Below are 25,640 nucleotides of genomic sequence, written 5' to 3' on the forward strand. Positions count from 1 at the left end.
GTCTTCCTTCACTGTGTTCCATCCTACCCTGACATCTGGGCAATGCTGCCGAGTTCTACATCTAATTGTGCGGCAGCTTTCACTGAAGGGGCAGAGGTCTAAATGAGAGCAGACTCACAGACCGAGAAACAGGTTGTGCCCAGTGCCAGGTCCTGACAGCTGAGAGCACACATTTTTATCCACTGATCAGAGACTGACACAGATCTACTTTCAATGCAAAGAGCTTAAAATAGACTTTGTGAAACAAACCCTAAAATAAACACTTTACAGGTAGGTATTTGGTAATCTCTTAATCAAATTGCCATTCAAGTCATGGCAATGTAGAGGAAACAATTTCCATCACTTTGTCTAGCTCTTGTTATCATGCTTAACTTTTTTTTTGGTGGCCACATCACACAGCTTACAGGATCTCAGTTCCCCAACCAGAAATTGAACCCTGGCCAAGGCAGAAAAAGCCTGGAATCCTAACCACTAGGCCACCGAGGAACTCCCAGCTTTCCTAATTATAGAAACAGTCGTTGCCTTGGAAGTAGAATTAAGGGGACTCAGATGGAGAAACTCTTACACAGGCTGCCTATATGAACAGAAAGCCATATCCAAATTACCTTCCCATGGCCACCTGATCATTGGGGTCCAAGGAGCTGGTCTTCCGTTCTATGAGTTCTCGGAGGAGCTAGGGAAGAAAGGAAAGCAGGTGACTTATTTATCATCTCCCAGCACCAACTGACTTTAAAAGGGCACGGGAGGAATTCTGAATGGCACAGTGACAGCTCTGAAACTAAAATCAATAAGGGACAACCCAGTGGCAAAAGCATGACCAAATTCCCATTAACCCTTTCATATTTATATATCTTTAAAAAGGTGGCTATCGCAATAACTGAGAGCAGAAGTCCATTTGGAAGACTTATTGTCCTGCAGTTCATCTCAAACGGATCAATGACTATGCAACATCCCCTTTTGTTGTTTTTATGATTAGTCTTGTCCTCCTCGTTGATATCAATGGAGAATCTTTAAAAGGTCAGGTGGGAAGGGCTCGGTGGTGAAAAGGAAAATGCATCGGCTTCTCACCCACAAGATGGTACATGGTTAACTTCTGACCTATAACCCCAGCAGTCAGGACGGTCTTCTTTAGGCAAAAAGCCTTTACTGGATATAATTAGAACTGTGGACTTTCTGCTCTTGCCTTCCATACCTAATACTCTACCATGCTTACGAATAAATGTTTTAACCATGCAGTCTGCAATGCAGCTCAGTTGCTAAGTCAGATCTGACTCTTGCGACCCCACAGACTGTAGCCCGTCAGGCTCTTCTGTCCATTGGATTTTCCAGGTAAGGAATACTGGATCTGAATACTCGAGGGGATCTTCCCGACCCAGGATCAACCCTGCATTTCCTGTACTGCAGGCAGATTCTGTACCACTCAGCCTCCTGGGAAGCCCAACCATATATGATACCAACGCATTTACAGTCATAGTAATTTTAAGAGGGAACCTAAAGAAAGTTGTACTCTGAACACAACCCAGAGAGCCAGTCTCTCATTGCACACAACTAACCCCATGGGAACTAAACCACTCTCCAGCTCTCCTCTTAACCCTGGTTAGTCCCTACGGGCAAGCTACATCTACTTCTCTAGCTCTCACACACTGAAGAATGTGCATTGGATCTTAAAAAGTCTTGGCCAGGAGAAGCAATAGATTTAAAAGTTAGACATTAAAGGAGGAGAATTTTAATTTATAATAATAAAGCTAGATTATCATCTCTCCTACACAAGCACTATGGGCAGGGAAATAGCAACAGAGATTAAAATTCCAAAAATCTTCTGAAAGAAATCCTGAAAATAAACCCCTTCTGGCTTGTCACCAGTCAAGAATATAGGTTTGACTTTAAAACTTGTTTCTTCACAAACGTAAGTAATTATTTTGTAGGTAAGGCACAGAAGCAACATATATATAGTTCACCAAGTTAAATAGTCGAAGTCTGATGGGAATAAAGAAGGGATAAATTCCTACAAAAGCAGTTCACTCTCTAATTGTCATTTGCTTATATAAGCGGGCACTGGGAGAAGGAAAACAAATTTGTAAAAATATTCATTTCCATAATATAGGATGAATCTTTATTGCAAAAGGGAAAAGGCAATCTCAATTGCAAATAAAAAAACCCCCTGTGCTGTTTTTTCATTTGCTTATTTTAGACATTATTACTGTGGCAATTATGTTTAAAAATGTGGGGACCGGAGGCCTCTGTTTTATTATCACTGGAAAACAGCAAGCTATTTCTCTGCCCTGTTTATCTGATTGACTCCCAACATCTTTCTGGCAGCCAATCTATCAGTTTATCTCCCCTACTTCATCACAGTCACTTCTGGCAGCTAAATACAAGATCCAAATCCAGTGTTACACAGACGTTCGACATAGGAACCCCGTGTAACACTGCTACTCTGTAAACACCTGCCCTTAAGGCTAAGCCAAAATGGGCTCTGGTTCCTAGTCAACATCCTGTCAAAAGCAAGGTTGCGAAGGCAGAGGGAAGACAGGTTAACAAAAAAATTTTTTTAAAGAAAGAAGAAGAAAAAGGAAGGAAAACATACTGATGAATCTGTTTGCAGAACAGCAATGGAGACGCAGAGAACAGAGTTATGGACAAGGGTGAGGAGAAGAGGGAGAGTGGCGTGGATGAATGTACATATGTAAATAGATAGCCAATGGGGATTTGCTGTATGACTCAGGGAACTCACTCTGTGCTAGTTGCTCAGTCCTGTCCGACTCTTCGTGACCCCATGGACGGTAGCCCACCAGGGTCCTCTGTCCATGGGATTCTCGCGGCAAGAACACTGGAGTGGGTTGCCATTCCCTTCTCCAGGGGATCTTCCCGACCCAGGGACCGAACCCGGGTCTCCTGCACTGCAGGCAGATTCTTCACCATCTGAGCCACCAGGGAAGCCCCAGTGGGATAATAACCTAGAGGGGTGGGAATGGGCGAGAGGTGGGAGAGAGATTCAAGAGGGAAGGGACATATGTATACCTATGGCTAATTCACGTTGATGTATGACAGAAATCAAACCAATATTGCAAAGCAATCATCAATCTATTAAAAATAAATAATTTTTTTTAAAGGAAGGAAGATAAATAATGGAATGACAACATCTCATTTCCCTTACCTTGTTCCAGCCATGTAAGAGAGAACAGCCACCTGGTTTTCCTAACAGTTTCCGATCCCTTGAGACTGGGGCCATGACAGCTACTGGGAGCTTGGGGAAAGCTCCCCCAGCACAATGGGGACGGCTGGAAACAGGAGCCCCACGCCCGCAAGAGGGGGTGTGACACGTACAGTGGTCACTGCGATTCCAACACCAAGCTGGTGCAGCATATACTCCCAAGCACCCTGTGCACTTTACACATTCTGGGTTGCATTTTCATTACCTTGGTGCTTTACACAGCTATTCTTAGTCACTTGTGGTTAGGAAGAGAGTTTTATTGGTCTGTCTGGCTGAGTCTAGGTTATCCATGCATCCCAAAGAATTCATTCAGTGTGAGAAGACCGTGTTGTATGCAAGACAGGAACAAGAAAGCAGCAAGAAAATACAGGTAAATAAACTCTTCTGGCTATTGCCATTTCCCACAGCTCTCACTAACACTAGGCTTAAATTTAATTAGGAATACAATGGCACCCCACTCCAGTACTCTTGCCTGGAAAATCCCATGGATGGAGGAGCCTGGTAGGCTGTATGTAGTCCATGGGGTTGCGAAGTCAGACACGACTGAGCGACTTCACTTTCACTTTTCACTTTCATGCATCGGAGAAGGAAATGGCAACCCACTCCAGTGTTCCTGCCTGGAGAATTCCAGGGATGGGAGAACCTGGTGGGCTGCCGTCTATGGGGTCGCAGAGAGTCGGACACGACTGAAGCGACTTAGCAGCAGCAGCAGCTTTCCAAAAAGATGTTGAAAAATGAAGTTTTAGGGATACTGATGGAAGAATTTAGCTTTGCTTCTTAGTTCAATTTTTATGGTTTCACTTATGAACAAACTTTTCCATTAAAATTCAGGTAATTACCAGAGGTTTTTATTTCGACAATAATGATACAGTATCTGTAATTTTCTATGTGATCCGGAAAATGGAGAGGTATGTGAAACATTTTTGTTCTAGTCTGTTATAATTCCTCCAGAGAGTCAATTCAAAAACAATTCTCTAGTTCTAGGGGGAAATCATACATATGGGTGGGTTCCCCAGTGAACCCACAAAAACCTATGTGACCCATAACCACATATGCGAGGAATGGCACTGACAGTACTATCAGCATCTAACCAGCAGTTATCATAGTCTGCCTGGAAAAAGTCATGCTGGAATCAGTTTAAAATGGCAGGCTGAACACATTGGTTTATCTCGTCTCCCTTCTCAACTCCTCCAAGAGACAGTAGAGGAGGACAAAATAAAAAGATGTATTAACCCACAAGAAAAAAAGAGGAAAGGGAGAACTAGTAAGAGTAGATTTTCACGAAATTTCTAAGACAGTCAGGAGATGAAGAGCAAAAAGGAAGTTATTGCCCGAGGGCCCACAGGCAATGAAGGTGAGCTAATCACGCCCAAGGAAGGAGCCTGTGAGCAGGAGGAGCTCAGAGGGTGGCTCCCCTAAAGAAGGGCGGGGGCAGAACCACGGGGCCTTCTGGAGTGTTCACACGGCCTAGCGACTTCCCCCCCCGGGGAGGGGGGTGGGGGGAAGGAGGCTCGATTCTCCGGAAAAACAAGCCACAGAAGCTCCAAACTGAGAGATACAAGGCACAGAAGGCTGACATCTGGGACCTTCTGTCTCCTTCCCCACCCTGTGCCCAGGACACTGTCGCCACGTGACAAATTCCTAGGCAGGAGAGCAGGCGAGTGTTTTCTGGAAAAACTGCATGGTCATCCCCCAGCTTCCCAGAAAAGAAGATTTCCAAGCTCTGAGAACCAAGAGGTTAGTCCTCAGCAAAATTACATACAAAGGAGACAGAAAGCTGCACCCAGGTCTCAGATACTTTAGAATGCTGTACTCTGAAACATGAAGCAACAGCTAAGGATCACCAGCATCTGAGGAAAGCTTCAGAGAGAGACCAAAGCAAACAGGAAAAAAAGCGACTCAAGAAAGCAATGCAAGGAGCAAACAAGACACACAGAGACGAAAGAGAGAAAAGAGAAAGAACTCACAGCTCCTCCTCCTCCTCTAAGGACACCCTCAGAGAAGTGAGAGAAAACACACTTCCACAAGAATGGGGTGCTATGAGAAGAGTAACATGAGAAACTGAACACAAGAAACGTTTAACATCTTCAATAGAACTGGAAGACAAATGTACAAAAATCTCTCAGCAAACAGATATCCCTTGATTATTTGGGAAAGAAGAAAATAACTTAGAGGATAATCCAGGAAGTTAAACACCTACCTAACAAAGGCTGGGAGAAAATTATTAAAGAAATAATTATGAAAACCTCCCCAAATCGAAGGACGGGAATGAACTAATCACCACCACCCAATGCAACCTAGTGCAATGAAGGAAAAAGAACCTTTTATAAGACACATCGTCATGAAATGTGGAACTCTAGAAGCAAAGAAAAGATCCTAAAAGGTGAGAGGAAAGATAGGTCACATGTAAAGAGGGTGACTATATGGCCCCATCTACCACAGAGTCCTGGCTAAAGTCTCCCGTCCTGCTATTTCTTCAGGCTAGCACCTCAAGGGTCCCAGTCTTAACAATGAATTATACAGTCACCCGAAACATTAAGGAACATAAATCTTAATGAGATTAGACATCTCAATAGCAATAACAGATGTCAGAGGACAGCAGAGCAAAACCTTCAAAATGCTGAGGAAAATGACTTTCAACCTCAAGTTCCATACATAGCCAAAGCACTAACCAAGGATGAGAGTTCATAAAGCATTTCACACAGGCAAGGACTCAATAATTTACCTTCCACAGGCTCTTTCACAGGAAGTTGTGCTTCAGTAAAATGAGAGCATGTGGTCAGAAGGACAAAGACAGGAGATGTCTTTGGAACCCTCTTTTGCACCTGCACTGCCTGAACATGCTTCCCTAACCACTAACTGGCTTACATCACACCCTCTGTGTGTGTGCTCAGTCGTGTCCGACTCTTTCGTGACCCCACGGACTGTAGCCCACGAGGCTTCTCTGTCCATGGAATTCTCCAGGCAAGAATACTGCAGTGGGTTGCCATACCCTCCTCCAGGGGATCTTCGGACCCAGGGATCAAACCCACGTCTCTTGCATCTCCTACACTGGCAGGCAGATTATTGACCACTGCGTCACCTTCTCTACCTCCTTGCTAAATCTCAGCTCAATTACCTCCTTCCTCAGGAAAGCCTCTCTTAACAGCAGCCCTCCATACACATTCATATGATGTTCCCGATGTATTTAATTTATATTTTATTAGTGGGATACATGATTAATGTCTATTTCCTCCACTAGCCGACTGTCTGCTTCACAGAAAGCAGAAAATGTAACTGTGCTCACCACTCTATCCTGTCCACTGGCCCACTGAAGGAGCACAATAAATACATACATGCACAGAGTGGGGGAATTGTTTCTGGCAGAAAATCTCAAATATTTATTTACTTTATCACACACACACACACAGACACTCCTTTTGTTTTTAAACAAAAGGAATCATACCGTGTAATCAGTTCAGTTCAGTTGCTCAGTCGTGTCCGACTCTTTGCGACCCCATGAATCGCAGCACACCAGGCCTCCCTGTCCATCACCATCTCCCGGAGTTCACTCAGACTCACATTCATTGAGTCGGTGATGCCATCCAGCCATCTCACCCTCTGTCATCCCCTTCTCCTCCTGCCCCCAATCCCTCCCAGCATCAGGGTCTTTTCCAATGAGTCAACTCTTCACATGAGGTGGCCAAAATACTGGAGTTTCAGCTTCAGCATCATTCCTTCCAAAGAACACCCAGGGCTGATCTCCTTCAGAATGGACTGGTTGGATCTCCTTGCAGTCCAAGGGACTCTCAAGAGTCTTTTCCAACACCACAGTTCAAAAGCATCAATTCTTTGGCACTCAGGTTTCTTCACAGTCCAACTCTCACATGCATACATGACCACTGGAAAAACCGTAGCCTTGACTAGACAGACCTTTGTTGGCAAAGTAATGTCTCTGCTTTTTAATATGCTATCTAGGTTGGTCATAACTTTCCTTCCACGGAGTAAGCGTCTTTTAATTTCATGGCTGAAGTCACCATCTGCAGTGATTTTGGAGCCCAGAAAAATAAAGTCTGACACTGTTTCCACATCTATTTGCCAGGAAGTGATGGGACCAGCTGCCATAATCTTAGTTTTCTTAATGTTGAGCTTTAAGCCAACTTTTTCACTCTCCTCTTTCACTTTCATCAAGAGGCTTTTTAGTTCTTCACTTTTTGCCATAAGTGTGGTGTCATCTGCATATCTGAGGTTATTGATATTTTTCCCGGAAATCTTGATTCCAGCTTGTGCTTCTTCCAGCCCAACATTTCTCATGATGTATTCTGCATATAAGTTAAATAAGCAAGGTGACAATATATAGCCTTGACCTACTCCTTTTCCTATCTGGAAGCAGTCTGTTGTTCCATGTCCAGTTCTAACTGTTGCTTCCTGACCTGCATATAGGCTTCTCAAGAGGCAGGTCAGGTGGTCTGGTATTCCCATCTCTCTCAGAATTTTCCACAGTTTATTGTGATCCACACAGTCACAGGCTTTGGCATAGTCAATAAAGCAAAAATAGATGTTTTTCTGGAACTCTCTTGCTTTTTCCATGATCCAGCAGATGTTGGCAATTTGATCTCTGGTTCCTCTGCCTTTTCTAAAACCAGACTGAACATCTGGAAGTTCATGGTTCACATATTGCTAAAGCCTGGCTTGGAGAATTTTGAGCATTGCTTTACTAGCGTGTTAGATGAGTGCAACTGTGCGGTAGTTTGAGCATTCTTTGGCACTGTCTTTCTTTGGGATTGGAATAAAAACTGACACTGACCTTTTCCAGTCGTGTGGCCACTGCTGAGTTTTCCAAATATGCTGGCATACTGAATGCAGCACTTTCACAGCATCATCTTTCAGGATTTGAAAGAGCTCAACTGGAATTCCATCACCTCCACTAGCTTTGTTCGTAGGGATGCTTTCTAAGGCCCACTTGACTTCACATTCCAGGATGTCTGGCTCCAGGTAAGTGATCACACCATTGTGATTGTCTGGGTTGTGAAGATCTTTTTTGTACATTTTTTTTTTTGGTACAGTTCTTCTATGTATTCTTGCCACCTCTTCTTAATATCTTCTGATTCTGTTAGGTCCATACCATTTCTGTCCTTTATCGAGCCCATCTTTGCATGAAATGTTCCCTGGTATCTCTAATTTTCTTGAAGAGATCTCTAGTCTTTCCCATTCTGTTGTTTTCCTCTATTTCTTTGTATTGATCGCTGAGGAAGGCTTTCTTATCTCTCCTTGTTATTCTTTGTAACTCTGCATTCAGATGCTTATATCTTTCCTTTTCTCCTTTGCTTTTCGCTTCTCTTCTTTACAGAGCTATTTGTAAGGCCTCCTCAGACAGCCATTTTGCTTTTTTGAATTTCTTTTCCATGGGGATGGTCTGTGTAATATGTAATACACCTTGCTTTTAATCCAGAGTACTACTATCTACCTAAGCAATTGGGTAACCTCCTGGTTTTTAATCTCTTGGCACTAGTGGTAAAGAACCTGCTTGCCAGTGCAGGAGAAATAAGAGACATGGGCTCGATCCCAGAGTTGGGAAGATGCCTTGGAAGAGGGCATGCTAACTCCAGTATTCCTGCCTGGAGAATCCCATGTACAGAGAGGAGTCTGGCAGGCTGCAGTCTACAGGGTCTCCAAGAGTCGGACAAGACTGAAGTGACTGCACGATTACCAGCACCTCCTCCTCCTCAAACAACATCCTCTTTCTCCCAGGTCTTGAACAGGGCTAGAGAACTGTGTGGTTTAAGTGCATGGGAATTACCCTTTTTTTAACCATCCCAAGAGAACCTAAATTTTTTTTTAAAACTACTTAATCCAAATGAATGAAAAAAATCTCAAAACACTTCTCATTATTTTACTGTTACAATGATGTCAATCTTGCCTCCCTCTTGGGTCTCGTTTCCCAAGGGAGAGAGCTGGCTCTTCTCAGGAAAAGAAGAGCGGGAACAGGTCTTTTGTTCTTCCTCTAGCCGTCTCCCCCATGCCCCGTCATACACTGACTCTTTCTGTAGTATCTTCAAGTTGGTCTTTTTACTGGAAGAAAGGTGTCTTGACATCTTTGTAATAAAGGTGGGCATTCATTTCATGTCGTGTTTTCTGATATCAGTGTTTCTTTTATCGGTTTGTCAAATCCCAGTTGCAGGTGCCCATCTTGCATCTTCTAAGATGTAGCGAGTCTATGTATGAGTTTTCAGTTCTGCCCCATGGTTCAACATAACTGTAAACATCGCCCAGTAAGTCTGTAAGATGCCATGGCTTTGGAGTCTGACATACCTGGGCTCTGTGCCCTTTATTAGATGCGAAGTTTGGGACAAGTTATTTGTCCCTTCTGAGACTCAGTTTCCTTATAATAACTGTACCTCATAAAGTTGATTTGCAGTCTTAAAAGATGATAAAAGTAAAGCATTTGCAAAATGCGAGTGTTCAATACATTAAAATACTGTCAACATCAGATAATGATACTCAGAGATAAAGACAGAACTCAATTTGGGACAAAAAAATTCCATAGCTGAATCACCACAGCTGCTAACAATAACAATGAGCAAATACGATAATTCAAAGTTCCTTTCTACTGATTGCCAACAGTGGATAACAAACAGGACACGTAATGAAGGAAAATCAAAATGGAAGGGAGAAAGTGTAAAAAGCACAGAAAAAACTCACAATAGTACTAAGTCAATACCTGAAAAGCAGACTGTTATTTGAAGGACTTTTCCCAAACCAAACCGTGATTATTCTGGGCACAAGTGATCCTCTCCTTTACCATTTATTCTATTAGGACAACTAACTGCTCTTCGTTCTTCAGGACCTGCACCCAGCCCATCACCCTCTGCTCCCACAGCCACCCCTCCGCCTCACCCCCTGCAGCATCCTGTCCACCCCTCTGCAAAGGCCTCGATCAAACGCCATCACCTCCCCGCAGCCTTCTCTAATTCTCCCAGACTGTTAGGAATCTCCCTTCTCCTGAATTCTTTATCACCCCCTCACCCAACACTCTGGTTGTTTACAGCTCCTTTGCTTGACTGTAAGCATCCTGGGGGCAAGGCACAGTATCACTCAAAATTCTCTCCTCCCTCAGAACTCTGCACGCTACCTTGCTCACAGTGACTATTTGATAGTACCTCTGAAAGGAAAGAGTTAAGTTCTAGATCTTTGGATCAAAGATGAAAAGCATCCCACTTCTGCAGTGGCAAGTACAATATTTACAAGAATAATATTAATAACAGAGAGAAGAACGGAGGGAAGTCAAATGTGTGAATAAAAACCCAAGCGCATCTTACTACTGAAGTTCCAGATAACCCACCTTTGGTTACTAAAATCAGAAAATGTACAGCTCAAGGCGACCGCTGAAAAAGTCAGCCTTAACTCTGCCTCACTGCCCTCGGTCTTTTAAGGATTTGATTAGTTTTTCCACTTTCTGATTCAGCATTGCCTCATGCCTCCACTCCACAGCTGGAGCTAAGGACTGTGATTTGGAAGGGATGATAAATTCATTCGCTGAGGAAATTCACACTGTTTCCTCAGCACAAGTTCTAAAATATTTCGAAGGCCGTAATATTTCACCAGGCCTGGCCATTTGGGTTAAAATTTATTAGTCAAAACAGAAAACTTTCTCATCAGACCCTATATATTCAATTAGGCATGATATATGGTGCCTCCCAATGTCTAATTATTAACTAGAAGTGTAAGTAAATCATTACCAGTATTCGGCTCTGATATGTGAAGACAGAGAGAATTAGGCAATTTGACTGCTAAAGAACTTGCTTTTCCTTTCTTTTTCCTATACATAAAAAGAATGTTACAAGGACTAAGTGACTTCACTAAGCCATTCTTCCTAATCTATACCAAAAGGAACAAGGTGCCAGCAGTGCTATTGTTTAGAATTTCCAACAGGCCCTGTTTCCAGGATTCTGTCTCTTGGTAAATGGATAGATGTCCTGGTGTGTGCTTGTATATATATATATATATATATTTTTTTTTTTTTTCCTATCTATAAAATAAAAGGTGAGGAGAGGGGTTATACATCCTTTTGGATACACATCAATCACTGACTATTTCTGGGCATTCTATGGTATTCTATTGTTTAATGACACTATGCTATGTAACATTTGTATTGAAAGAATGAAGAGGAAGTCATTCAGAACTAGAGACTATTTTGCTAAACAGGCTTTACAAGGAACCAAGAGGGCAATGCTAAGCTATATTCTGCACTATGTCCTCTAAGGATTAAAAGCCCAGAGGAAACAAACCTCAGCCTCTCCTTCCAGGATTCCCTTTAGCCTGCAGACTCCAGTATTCTTCCCCGCTCAGATCAATGGCCCATTGATCTGCCACCTTTTCAGCATGCCTCCCCCGCTCCTCCTCACGTGCTCGTCTCTCTCCATACTTATGGGCATGCGATGCCACCAGGACGGTCACTTCCGGTAAACACCCTCAAGTCTGCTGCGTGCTGTCCCTTTGTCATACAGATCCATGGTCTGTATGCCATATGGTCCCTCGGAGACTGATGTGTCCTGGAATTCAGAGCTTTTGGGATTTGGGGGAAGGTGATGATACAGTGTATGTACCATAAATGCCCCAGCGAAGCCTGGGGCAGCACCCCATAGTCAAACACATCAACACCTGTGCAGCAAAATACATAAATATCCCTACATAGTGGGATAAATAAAGCCTTACAGGTTAATATGCAGGCTTCCCTAGTAGTTCAGTTGGTAAATAATCTGCCTGCAGTGGGGGAGACCTAAATTCAATCTCTCGGTTGGGAAGATCCCCTGGAGAAGGCAAAGGCTACCCACTCCAGTATTCTGGCCTGGAGAATTCTATACAGTCTATGGGGTCACAAAGAGTTGGACACGGCTGAATGACTATCACTTTCACAGGTTAATACAGCTTCAGAACCATTCAGATGTTGCCACCACAATGTTTTGCCAAACTTACAAAAACAAACAAGCATACTACTATAAGTTTTCAGTGTCAGAATTGCAGGTGAGGGGTTTTTTAGTGTCAGGAACTGCAGGTGAGGGATTATGTACCTCTATTTCCTTGTTAAATCTCAATACCTGCATTCATACAGCTGCAATGAGTGGAAAAACAGACAAAATGGACCGAACTGGTCTCACTCACTTTAAAACCATTTCCACTAACCTTACGCGGGTCTCCAGTGCTCCCAATTACACTCTCCTGCTCTGCTCGAGGACTCTGCCGTACTTTCTCTTTTCTCAAACCTCCAGCCCCTGCCCTCAGGTAAGAACCTCACATACTACCCTCCCCATAGCTCCTTGGGAACAAGAGTTCCCACACTCTGTCCTCCAGCCCATATCTACACAAGAGCTGTCCATCAGACCAACCCCTCTCTACCTGTGTACACAGCAGCAGCCATTCTCACCTCCTTCCTGAAACGTGCATGATGCCCCTCTACAGGATCATTTCCATCAGAAAACAGTATACAGGATCCCTGATTGGGGAACCAAGATCCCACAAGCAGCTAAGCCTGAGGGCTGCAACTACTGAGGCTGTGGGCTCTAGAGCCCATGCTCCACGAAAAGAAGCCTGTGTACAACCACAAAGACCCTGCACAGCCTAAAAAATAAACAAATGGACGACAACAAAAGCAACATACAGAGGACATCTACCTGAAACCCAAACAAGAAACCCACTCATGACCCCTGCTGCCCATTTCTCCCTTTAGGGCAAGCTTTCTCCAGACTGTCTATGCCATCTCCAACTTTTCTCCCTCCATTCTCTCTTGAACCCACTTCAGCACTCGAACAAAACAGTTTCTGTGAAGGTCCCAATGGCTTCCACATTGCTGAACCAAATAGCCAGTTCTCACTCCTTATTTGATCTATCTGCAACATTCAACACAGCATGTCACTCTTTTAAGGGAAAAAAAAAAGACCTTATTCAGGTAAAATGCACATACAATACAGCTCACCAATTTAAACTATGATTCAATGGTTTTGTATATTCACTGAGGTGTGCAACCATCATCAAAATCAATTTCAGAATATTTTCATCACTGTCAAAAGACAGTTTTTTTTTTTCCATCAGCTACTCCCATTTCACCCCCAATATTGCCAGCCCTAGGCAACCGCCTATCCACTTCGTCACTTCTATAAATTGTGCCTATTTGGAGCATTTAATAAATCATACAAATATGGTCTGTGACTCTCTTGTTTCACTTAACTTACCATAATGTTTTCAAAAGTTTATCCATGTTGCAAGTTTCAGTACTTCATCCTCTTTATGGTTGAATAATATTTATTGTATGGATATACCATGTTTTGTTTATCCATTTATCGGTGGATGGTCACTTGGGCTGTTTCCTTTATGGCTATTAAGAATAAGGCTACAGATATTCATGTACAAGTTTTTGTGTGGACATATGATTTTCATTTCTTCTGGGTGTAAACCTAAGAGTAGAATTGCTGGGTCATATGGTAACTCTACGGTTGATATGAGGAACTACCCAACTGTTTTCCATAGAGGCTGCACCAATTTATATTTCTACCAACAGTATACAAGGGTTCCAAATCCTCCATATTCTCCCCAAATTTGTTATCATCTGTCATTTTTGGTCACAGCTATCCTAGTGATCACTGTGGTTCTGATTTGTATTTCCCTAAAGACTAATAATCAGTCTGATTTCGGTGTTGACCATCTGGTGATGTCCATGTGTAGAGTCTTCTCTTGTGTTGTTGGAAGAGGGTGTTTGCTATGACCAGTGCGTTCTCTTGGCAAAACTCTATTAGTCTTTGCCCTGCTTCATTCCACATTCCAAGGCCAAATTTGCCTGTTACTCCAGGTGTTTCTTGACTTCCTACTTTTGCATCCCAGTCCCCTATAATGAAAAGGACATCTTTTTTGGGTGTTAGTTCTAAAAGGTCTTGTAGGTCTTCATAGAACCATTCAACTTCAGCTTCTTCAGCATTACTGGTTGGGGCATAGACTTGGATTACTGTGATATTGAATGGTTTGCCTTGGAAACGAACAGAGACCATTCTGTCGTTTTTGAGATTGCATCCAAGTACTGCATTTTGGACTCTTCTGTTGACCATGATGGCTACTCCATTTCTTCTGAGGGATTCCTGCCCACAGTAGTAGATATAATGGTCATCTGAGTTAAATTCACCCATTCTAGTCTATTTTAGTACGCTGATTCCTAGAATGTCGACGTTCACTCTTGCCATCTCCTGTTTGACCACTTCCAATTTGCCTTGATTCATGGACCTGACATTCCAGGTTCCTATGCAATATTGCCCTTTACAGCATCGGACCTTGCGTCTATCACCAGTCCCATCCACCACTGGGTATTGTTTGTGCTTTGGCTCCATCCCTTCATTCTTTTTGGAGTTATTTCTCCATTGACCTCCAGTAGCATATTGGGCACCTACTGACCTGGGGAGTACCTCTTTCAGTATCCTACCATTTTGCCTTTTCATACTGTTCATGGGGTTCTCAAGGCAAGAATACTGAAGTGGTTTGCCATTCCCTTCTCCAGTGGACCACATTAGGTCAGAGTTCTCCACCATGACCAGCCCGTCTTGGGTTGCCCCGTGGGCATGGCTTAGTTTCATTGAGTTAGACAACGCTGTGGTCCTAGTGTGATAAGATTGACTAGTTTTCTGTGAGTATGGTTTCAGTGTGTCTGCCCTCTGCATCTATTTCTGCTTTATTGACTATGCCAAAGCCTTTGACTGTGTGGATCACAATAAACTGTGGAAAATTCTGAAAGAGATGGGAATACCAGACCACCTGACCTGCCTCTTGAGAAATCTGTATGCAGGCCAGGAAGCAACAGTTAGAACTGGACATAGAACAACAGACTGGTTCCAAGTAGGAAAAAGAGTACGTCAAGGCTTACTCCTTGGAAGAAAAGTTATGAGCAACCTAGATAGCATATTCAAAAGCAGAGACATTACTTTGCCAACTAAGGTCCGTCTAGTCAAGGCTATGGTTTTTCCAGTAGTCATGTATGGATGTGAGAGTTGGACTGTGAAGAAGGCTGAGAGCCGAAGAATTGATGCTTTTGAACTGTGGTGTTGGAGAAGACTCTTGAGAGTCCCCTGGACTGCAAGGAGATCCGACCAATCCATTCTGAAGGAGATCAGCCCTGGGATTTCTTTGGAAGGAATGATGCTGAAGCTGAAACTCCAGTACTTTGGCCACCTCATGCGAAGAGTTGACTCATTGGAAAAGACTTTGATGCTGGGAGGGATTGGGGGCAGGAGAAGAAGAGGACAACAGAGGATGAGATGGCTGGATAGCATCACCGACTCGATGGACACGAGTCTGAGTGAACTCTGGGAGTTGGTGATGGACAGGGAGGCCTGGCGTGCTGCGATTCATGGGGTCGCAAAGAGTCGGACACGACTGAGCGACTGAACTGAACTGAAATGAAAGACTAATAATGGTGAGCATCTTACTAGTCGTTTAAATACCTTCTTTGGAAAAATGTTTATTCAGATCATTCGCCATTTTTTAGTAGGTTATTTGCTTTTATTATTGAGTTTGAGAGTTCTTTATATATTCTAGATACCAGTCCTTTATCAGATATACAATTTAAAAATATTTTCTCCCACTCTGTGGGTCTTTTCACTTTTCCAGTAGGACCTTTTGCAGCTCGAAAGTTTTCAGTTTTGATCAAGTCCAACGTATCTGTTTTTATTCTGTTTTGTCCCTTGTGCTTTTGTTGTCATATTTAAGAAACTATTTCCTAACCCAAAGTCATGAAGATTTACTCCTGTGTTTTTTTCTAGAAGTTTTATAGATTTGTCTCTTGTATGTAGGTATATGATCAACTTAGAGTTAATCTTCGTGTAGGAATGAGAGGGGGCTCTAACTTCACTCTTCTGCAAGTGGGTATCCAGTTGTCCTAGCATTATTTGCTGTAAAGACTTCTCACTGCTGTCTTGGCACCCCTGTCGAAAATCAATTGACCATAACTGTAAAGGTTTATTTCTGAATTCTCAATTGTATTCTATTGATCTATATGCCTAACCTTATACCAGTACCACAACATCTTGATTACTACAACTTTGTAATAAGTTTTGAAATTAGGAACTATGAGTCCTCCAACTTTGATCTTTTTCAAGATTGTTTTGGCTATCCTGGGTCTTTTGTATTTCCACATCAATTTTAGGATCTGCTCATCACTTTCAGCAGAAAGATAGCTGGGATTTTGATACAGATTGTGTTGAATCTGTATATCAATTGAGGAGTACTGTCATTTTAACAATACTTAAGTCTTCTAATCCATAAATTAGAATTTTTCTAATCCATGAAATGGGATGGCTTTCCATTTATTTAGGTCTTTTAAAATTTCTTTCAGCAAAGTTTAGAACTTTCTGCATACAGGGCTTTGGGGCTTCACAGGTAGCGCCAATGGTGAAGAATCTGCCTGCCAGTGCAGGAGATGCAAGAGACACAGGTTCAGTCCCTGGGCTGGGAAGATCCCCTGGAGGAGGAAATGCCAACCTGCTCCAGTATTCTTGCCTGGAAACATTCCATGGACAGAGGAGCCTGGCAGGCTACACTCCATGGGGTCACAAAGAGTTGGACATGACTAAGCGTGCGTGCGTGCGCGCGCGCACGCACACACACACACACAACAATGTAAGTTATCCTCAGGTATTTTCCTCATCTGGATGCTGCTGCAAATGGAATGGCTTTCTTAACTTTTCAGGTTGCTTACTGCTGGTGTATAGAAACACAACTGACGTTTTTGTGTTTATTCTGTATCCTGCAATTCATGATCGAGTAGTTTTCTGGTGGCTTCTTTGGGATTTCTATATTTAGGATCATGCCAACTGCAAATAAGAAATACTTTTACTTCTTCTTTTCCAACTTAGATGCCTTTTATTTCTTTCTAACTGCCCTTGCTAAAACCTCCAGTAGAATGTTGAATATTAGTGGCAAGAGCATCCTTGCCTTATTTCTAATCTTTGGGGGAAGTTTTCTGTCTTTTACCACTGAATAGGATGTTAGTTATGGGTTTTCATAGATGCTCTTTACTAGGTAAGGAATTCTCTTCTATCCCTATTTGTTGAGTGTTTATCATGAAAGGGTGTCAAACAATTTTCTGCATCTATTGAGATGATCATGTTTTTGGCCCTTATAACATTTGATTACATTAATTGATTTTTGATGTTAAAACAATCTTGAATTCCTGGACTAAATCCCACTTAGTTATGGTATATAATTTTTTTTGAGGGGGGTGGGAGGGCTTTCCTGGTGGCTCAGACAGTAAAGAATTCGCCTGCAATGTGGGAGACCCGGATTCGATCCCTGGGTTGGGAAGATCCCCTGGAGGAGGGCATGGCAACCCACTCCCGTATTCTTGCCTATGTGTTGCTGGAGTGAGTTTGTTAGTAGATTGTTGACTTTTGTATCTCTGTTCATTAGAGATATTGGTCAGTAGCTTTCTTTCCCTGTGATAGTTTTGCCTGGTTTTGGTATCAGGATGATACTGGATTTCCTCCTTCTTGAATCACTTTAATATGAAACCTGAGCAATCGCTCTTCCTTTATTTTCTCTCACCGTCTCCAACACCTATACTAGATCCTCTTCATCTCCCCAAACTCAAAATGTTGAATGCCCCAGGACGTGGGCTTTGCATCTCCTTCTCTTTTTCTCTCCACTTTCAATCCCTAGGTGATCTCATCCAGTCTCATGGTACTAAATACAATCCATATGCTGATGGCTCTCAGATTCATCCCTTCAGTTCAGACCTCTTCATGAACTCCAAAATTTTATACGTAACTATCTCCTCAACAATTCCCTATGACTGCTTCAGTGATATCTTAATATAACCAATTTGGAATAAAAATAATTAAAGTCAGCACAGGTCCATGGGGTCGGGGAGGGGTAGGGTGTGGAATGTAGTGTAACCAAAGCTGAGTTCCAGATTTCTTCTCCAAACTAGCTTCTCTCACTGTTTGTCCCCAGTTCAGTAAATAGCAACTTCATCCATCCAACTGCTCAGACCAAAATCCCTAAAGTCATCCTGGATCCCCCTCTTCCCACACTCCACACACAATCCATCAGCCAAACCCATCAGTTTAACTTTTAGCGTAAATTCAGAGTCCAGCCACTTGTCAGCACTCCCTCTAAAACATCTCAGTCCCAGCTACCTCCACCTCTTGCCTGGACTATCATGAGAGCCTCCGGTTTCCTGTTTGCCACTCTGCCTCCTTAGAATTTACTCTCAACACATCAGAGTGATGCTTCAAAACTATTAGTCCAATCATGTGACTCCCCTGTTCAAAACTCTCCAGTGGCTTCCTAGTGAAATCCAAAGCCTTAGGGTGTCCTACAAGTTCCTTCAGGACCTGGCCTCTCATTACAGCTCTGACTTATGGCTCTCCTATCCCGCTCTTTCTTACCTACCCCACCCCGGGGGTACAGGCCTCCCTATTTCCTAGAACACGCTAGCTTCAGCAGGGCCTTGGAGCCTTTGCACTCGCCATTCCCTTCCCCCCAAAACTTTCATGGTCTGGTGTGCACTGCCCTCAGGACTCTGCTCAACTATCACTGAATCTCCTGACCATCCTACCTGAAAACAGTAGCCATCCCATCCCTGTCCTAGGCCCCTTCATCCATACCCAGTTTTATTGTTTTCCACTGCGGTATCATCCTGTTTCTAAGAGAGAGGGCAGGCCTTTGCTTTGTCCCGGCCCCTCACAGAGCTCCAGTAGACCTTTCTGTGATGATGTGTGTGTGTGCGCGCTCAGTCCTGTCTGACTCTTTGTGACCCCACGGACTGATGCCTGCCAGGATCCTCTGCCTATGGGATTTCCCAGGCAAGAATACTAGAGTGGGTTGGCATTTCCTTCTCCTGGGGCACTTTCTGACCCAGGGATTGAACCCAAGTCTCTTGTCTTGGCAGGTGGATTCTTTACCACTGAGCCACCTGGGAAGCCTCTGTGATGATGTAAATGTTCGATATTTGCATTGTCCAGTACAACAGCCCCTAGCACAGTTCTGTGGCCTCAGTTCTCGATATGTGACTAGCATGACTGACAGACTGAATTTTCAACTTTGTTTTAATTAATTAGCTACAACTGAAATTTAAATAGCTAGCTACATGTGGCCAGTGGCTACTGCATCAGATAGCACAGCCTAGAACAAGTTACTTGATAAATATATAGTTGATACTCACATATTTGTTGAATCAATTAATGGAAGGAAGAAACAAATCTGAACGACTTTTCTTCTCAACTTTTTATTACAGAAATTTTTTTTTAAAAACACAGAGGTAGGCTACGGCAAAATGAACATTTAAATACCTATCACCAACCTGAATGCTCTCCCCTCCACCTCCAGCCAGGAGCAGGAAGGTTTTTTATTATTATTTGCTGTAAGCAAGGGGAAGATCAGGGATCTTTCCCAAAGCAGTATCTCCCTGAAGGCTCCTCTAACCTGAAATAAGTTTCAGTGGATATCAAATTCGCAATACTGGCTTCTAAAAATCACTAAATTCTTGGAAAATCTAACAGCATGTCTCAGGGTCTTTTACAAGTTACTGAGACATGACTTTAGGAATTAGGAGTCTGTTGAGAGAAAAACCTGTGTGCCAATAAGTATGTGAGGCACATTTGTGATTAGAAAGCACTATGGAACTACATGGTTTTGTTTTGTTTAATCATTGTTTATTTATTTGGCTGTGCCAGGTCTTAGCTGTGGCATGAAGGATTTTTAGTTGCAGAATGTGAACTCTTAGTTCGGCATGTAGGATCTAGTTCTCTGACCAGGGATTGAACCCAGGCCCCTGCATTGGGAGCTCAGTCTTAGCTATATGAATGTTTTCATATCAAGGACCTGATTGCTCTCATGCACCATTTATTTTCTTCATTTAAATTTTATTAAAGTCATACTCTGAAAGAGGAGCTATATGACTACAAAATTGAGAACTTTGCTCTTGTTAGGACTCCCCCTGGTGGCTCAGACCTTAAAGAATCCACGTGCAATGCAGGAGACCCAGGTTCGAACCCTTGGGTTGGGAAGATCCTCTGGAGAAGGGAATAGCTACCCACTCTTGTTTTCTTGCCTGCAGAGGAACCTGGCGGGCTACAGTCCATGCGGTTGTAAAGAGTCAGATATGACTGAGTGACTAACACCTTCACTTCTGCTCTCATTAGATGACACAATTCCTCGGGCAGGGGTTTGTCTTATTAGTCATTGTAAAACTAGCATCTGGTAGAGCAATTAGTGAATGAAGCACATACCGCATGAAAGTGACTCATATGAACTGTCACAGTGTGAACATACACACTGGATCTTCAGTTTCCTAAACAGTTACGAATCTGAAAACACTCAAATGGACTTTTAAGTGTGTCAGGTCAAAAGGCAGCGTAATATGCTAGAAAGTCAGGGACTTCGCTGGTGGTCAAGAATCTGCCTGCCAGTTCAAGGGACACAGGTTCAATCCCTGGTCAGGGAAGATCCCACATGCCTCAGAGCAACTAAACCCATGCGCCACAACTACTGAGCCTGCATGCTGTAACTACTGAAGCCCCCACACCCAGATCCCGTGGCCCCACAACTAGAGAAGCCACTGCAATGAGAAGCCCACCACCGCAACCAAGACCCAGGGCAGCCATACGTAAGTAAGTAACTAAATAAGAAAATCAAACGTGGACCAACACCACCTGGATTTCAGTGTCTAAAGATGAGACGATCCTACCCTAGTCCCCTAGGCTCTAGTATAAAGACAGTTTGGAATGGACAATTTTCAGAGACACTATCTAACTTGAGAGCAATTAGGTTCTATGCTAGATCTACAATACACATAATTTTTAAAGCTGTTTTTTAACTTCCCCTTTTTTGCTAAGTCACTGTCCCTATAATTTACTTTTAAAGTAAAACTTTAAGGAGCTACATACACTGAATATAATTTAAAAACAAGACGACACCAGGCCCAGTTTGGTGAACAGGTAGTGGCCCCCTTGCTGAAGTGCTAAACTCTTCACTGGAGCCTACTCAAACACTGCTGGAACTCTGTGTCTGACTGACACTTAACCAGCTGCCACTGGGTTTGACGTTATATTAGTAAAGGAAAGGTAATTTTGGCCACATATTTGCCTAGTAAACTACCACGGGACCACTTGCATTTGAAAAGTTTCTTCGAAGGTTTGAGGCCAATTCTTCTTTCTTTCCTAGCTGGCTCCATCAAATGGAGCCTGTTTTAGCCTTTGTTCTGAGGTTTTACCTTTGTCTACACGAAGCAGTAGAACCAAAGTCATGCTCCAGTGTTTTTTTAAAGCAAGAGAACTGAAAGAAACGAGGGCCAGTCGTGTGTGCCTTCCCTTGACGCTGCTGTTTGATGAAATTGCTCGACCTTGCATTTAAAATGTGGCTTTTGTGTGTGCAGGCTCCATAATAGCAAGCCCACGCTAGCTATCAAATGCCGATATTGATACTATCTTTGGGACTAAACACTGACAGACAGACAATGGCAACACAAAAACTAGAATGTATCTCAAATAAAATTCTTGCATAGATTCAAAACATAATCTTGTAATTATTAAAACTGGGGTTTAATTAGACATTGATATTTGTTTGGGGTTTTTTTTAACTCCTTTATTACATCTTAAGAAACCTAACTGATTAACTCTCTGCTCTATCTTCAACCATAATTTCAGTTTTCAAAATTATGCACTTCCTATATACATCCTCTTTAAAGTCACCAAGAAGGTATACACGTAATAAATTTTATCAAACTTTTAAGAAACACTATCCACATCTCCAATAGCAGCAACATCTCAAAGTCAAACTAAAAATGAAATACTGCTCTGAACAGAACAGATCTGTTTTCCAGCAACAAATTAAAAGGAGTAGGTTCAAATCAAACTTTAAAGCATATTCTCAGCCATCAACCGAACCACTGGAAAGACACATGCCAACAAGAACACTGTATGGCCGTTAACCGTAGGAATAGCCTTGCTGCCGCTGCTGCTGCTAAATCACTTCAGTTGTGTCCGACTCTGTGTGACCCCAGAGACGGCAGCCCACCAGGCTCCCCCATCCCTGGGATCCACCAGGCAAGAACACTGGAGTGGGTTGCCATTTCCTTCTCCAATGCACGAAAGTGAAAAGTGAAAGTGAAGTCGCTCAGTCGTGTCTGACCCTCAGTGACCCCATGGATTGCAGCCTACCAGGCTCCTCTGTCCATGGGATTTTCCAGGCAGGAGTACTGGAGTGGGGTGCCACTGCCTTCTCCCAGGAATGGCCTTACACATCCCTTATTCACACTACGATCTAAATGCATACAATTAAAGCCACCCTATCAGCCATCCATATTAATCACTCACCAATTTAACTAAAGTAAACCACCCTGTCAGAAAGCTTGCCTCTTTTCTATTTCTTAACATTATCGACTTTTAATAGTTCACCGAATTAGTAATTACTTGTTTATGACATTATCAAATGTCTTAGACACAAATGGCCAGCATGTGGCAGGGTCAGCTATAGACATGTTCTGATGGCAGATAAAAGGAGAAATTTAACCCATCAAAGTGGTCATCAAAAGAATAGAACCTATTATGCCTTTCTCCAGATGCTCTTGGTTAAATTCAAAGTGATAGGACAAACCAGATCAAAACTAAAGAGTTAGAAGCAACATACAAAATCCTAATGAACCCTCAGAAATCCAGGTATCGACCTGTCAATATCTAAGTTCAATTAGTCCTTTCAGAGCAAAATTCTTCACAAGGTGACAAGAAACTAGTCTGAGGTCTCGGCTATGAAAAGAACAAACCCAGTCACTGGCCGGGGCGCCACCGCCATTGAGCCCATGCTCCAGAGGCCATACGCCGCAGCTGAAGCCTGCACACGCAGAGCCTGTGCTCCGTACCAGGAACCACCGCGAGGAGTCCACACACCACAACCGGAGAGCAGCTCCCGCTCACTGCAACTAGAGCAAGCCTGTGGGCAGCAATAATTAATTAAAGAAAAAAATTTTTTAATGCTTTAAAAAAACCCAGTCACTTTACAGTTACTTTATAACTTATTGCTTAAGTGCAGTCATAGCTCAACCTGGAGATATCGGGAGGATGAAATGAAGACATGAATCAAGTACCTGTCTAATCAGTCCAGGAGCTGGCACGTTACTAGTGTTCAGTAAACATTAGTTCTTCCTCTTGCTCTTTGAGAACTCAGGCCTATCGAGTCAAAAATCAACTTTAAATGGCAATATAGACAACATACCTTAAAAGCACTTCATGTCAAGAAAAAAAAAGTTGCAAACGGGATCATGAAAATGAACAATAGACACTGAAAACATGGCTCTTCCTTCATGGTCATTTGTAACTTTCATATTTTATGAAATAATCTCTAGGGATGAACTCTAACAACAACTGAGCCAGACACGAGCTGATCCCACCAGCAAGTGAGAACTCAGTAACGTTTGAAGCCTGTGAACAGTTTCCCTTCTAAAATCGTCACCACTGGGCACATTCTGGGCTTTCAGCAACTCCAAACAAACCAGGAACACAACTAGAAGGTTAATTTTTTTCATTAGAATTGTTAAGAAACCAGGAGTTCAATAAATCATTTGCCTTTAAAGGGGAAAAAAAATTACTTTCTAAGACAACATAATGTTTCTTCTGGTTCTGAGAAAATGAAGCTCAGTTATTTACAAAACGAAAAGCATAATACTATAGAGAAGTCTTCCTGTGGCTCACAAATGAAATATTTAAGAAACAAAGGTATGGGAAGAACAGGGCTTGGCCTAAAAAATCTTGGATCAAGTACTAGCATGTGACTTTCAGGAAGTTACTTAATGTCTCAGGGACTCATTACTGTGAGGTTCTTTTCAGCTCAAAAAGAGTACCATTACAGTATCTGATACTCTCCAGTCCTCTCCACACATACTCCATATGTATTTGCACATACACACTCGCACGTACCTTTATTAAATAACACAGACATATTTTTTAAGTTGTAGTCATTTAAGGTCCATTATGAAACAAAGAGAGTGAGTGTGTACGTGTTGCCCGTTCTGACCCTGAACACCATTCTCAGTGGTGAGGGCATTTACACAGCCTCGAGACACATGACTTAACCAAGTAAGCCTTTAAACCCTTACAATGAAACATTAAAATTCAATGTGGCTATAATCTCTTCCTTACAAAACATGGACCCAAAGAGTCTGGCTTCAAGTATGGTTAAAAAAAAAAAAAAAAGGCGAAACGTTATTATATTCACCAGCAAGCTCTTCCAAACAACCAACCGCATCAAAAAACACAAATGAAAAGTCACAGGCCCATTGTAATACATTGTACCACTTCTGAATGCAACACTTAGCTCAGGCTTACCACCCTGACAAATAAAGGAAAGCACTTTATGAAGCCAATTTAATTGGGAGGTGACAGAAAACATACAGCCATTTTCTTTAGCCTTATCATTGAATTGGCTTCAGCTCCAATCTCTGGTAAATCCCACTCAACAGAAGAAATTAACCAGGTCAGCAGAACAGGTGCTACGTTGTGTCTGTCAAGGGCCTGGCATCACCACAATTACTTGCACACAATGAAGCGGTAATCTTTACAGATCATCTCTCCCAAGAAGCATACTGGGGGAAGGGGAGGAAAACTGAAGGGAGGCAGGGGGTGGGATTGGGGGGAGAGGAAGTGGGGGGGTAGTGCGAAGAAGAAGAGGAATAGGAGGCAAAGAGAAAAGGCAAGAAAAGAAAATGAATGTGCAGCTGCCTGGCGGCTCAGCAGATGTCGACTGTGATGTACGAGGCTGGGATAAGCTGTCGTAGCCTGCTGCCAAAGAGTGGTAAGTGATTAAAGCCTGCACACTTCTAAGCACCATATTTAGAATCTGCGGGGTTTCAAGCCTTGCACCCATTCCTTGCTGTGCTGCCAGATGTTGGCAACTGGTCCAGTTCCTACTGACTGTGCGTGGATGGCAGCAGTTGGTGTGGCAGCAAAGCAATCTGGAATGCTTCCGGAGATGCTGTACATTAACAAGTGTCACCCATCATTCACCTTTACAGAAGGCTGAAACAACTCCAATTTGCTGCCACTTCCCTCTTGGGAAACAGCCAAGATAAAGTTGTGCCTGGCAGCCCCATTTGTTTCACTCAGGTGTTTCAGCTGCCTCGCTGACCTCTATTAGTTTAAGTTTTAATTTAGATTAACCCCAGCACCCCAATTAACCAGCAAGGGGAAAAGCGAAGATGTGACTAGTCATAACTGAAATCAGAATTTATCGAAGTTAAAATTATTAATTGGGATGAAGGGCCAATCAAGTAATGCTATTTCTTTTTAAGCAGATCTCCAGGCCAAAAAAAAAAAAAAAATCTTTCAGACTGAGGATTGCCAGTGGAAGCAGCTTCCCCCAGTAATTTCAGTTTATTTCATTAGGCCTATTTAATTTATGATGCAGTTTCTATCGAACAATG

The 25,640-nt window shown here is 42.8% G+C and overlaps 1 protein-coding gene across 1 annotated transcript in view; it reads right to left on the minus strand.

Moving 5' to 3' along the window:
• AATF (apoptosis antagonizing transcription factor) overlaps positions 1-25,640 on the minus strand; it is a 108,450-nt gene that overhangs the window by 36,522 nt on the left and 46,288 nt on the right. Inside the window, exon 9 of the mRNA XM_040244116.1 lies at positions 606-673. Within this exon, the coding sequence (XP_040100050.1) occupies positions 606-673 (68 nt within the window). The remainder of the gene's footprint in view (positions 1-605; positions 674-25,640) is intronic.

The sequence above is a fragment of the Oryx dammah genome, unplaced genomic scaffold (assembly GCF_014754425.2).
Source record: "Oryx dammah isolate SB20612 unplaced genomic scaffold, SCBI_Odam_1.1 HiC_scaffold_8, whole genome shotgun sequence".
NCBI lineage: Eukaryota > Metazoa > Chordata > Mammalia > Artiodactyla > Bovidae > Oryx > Oryx dammah.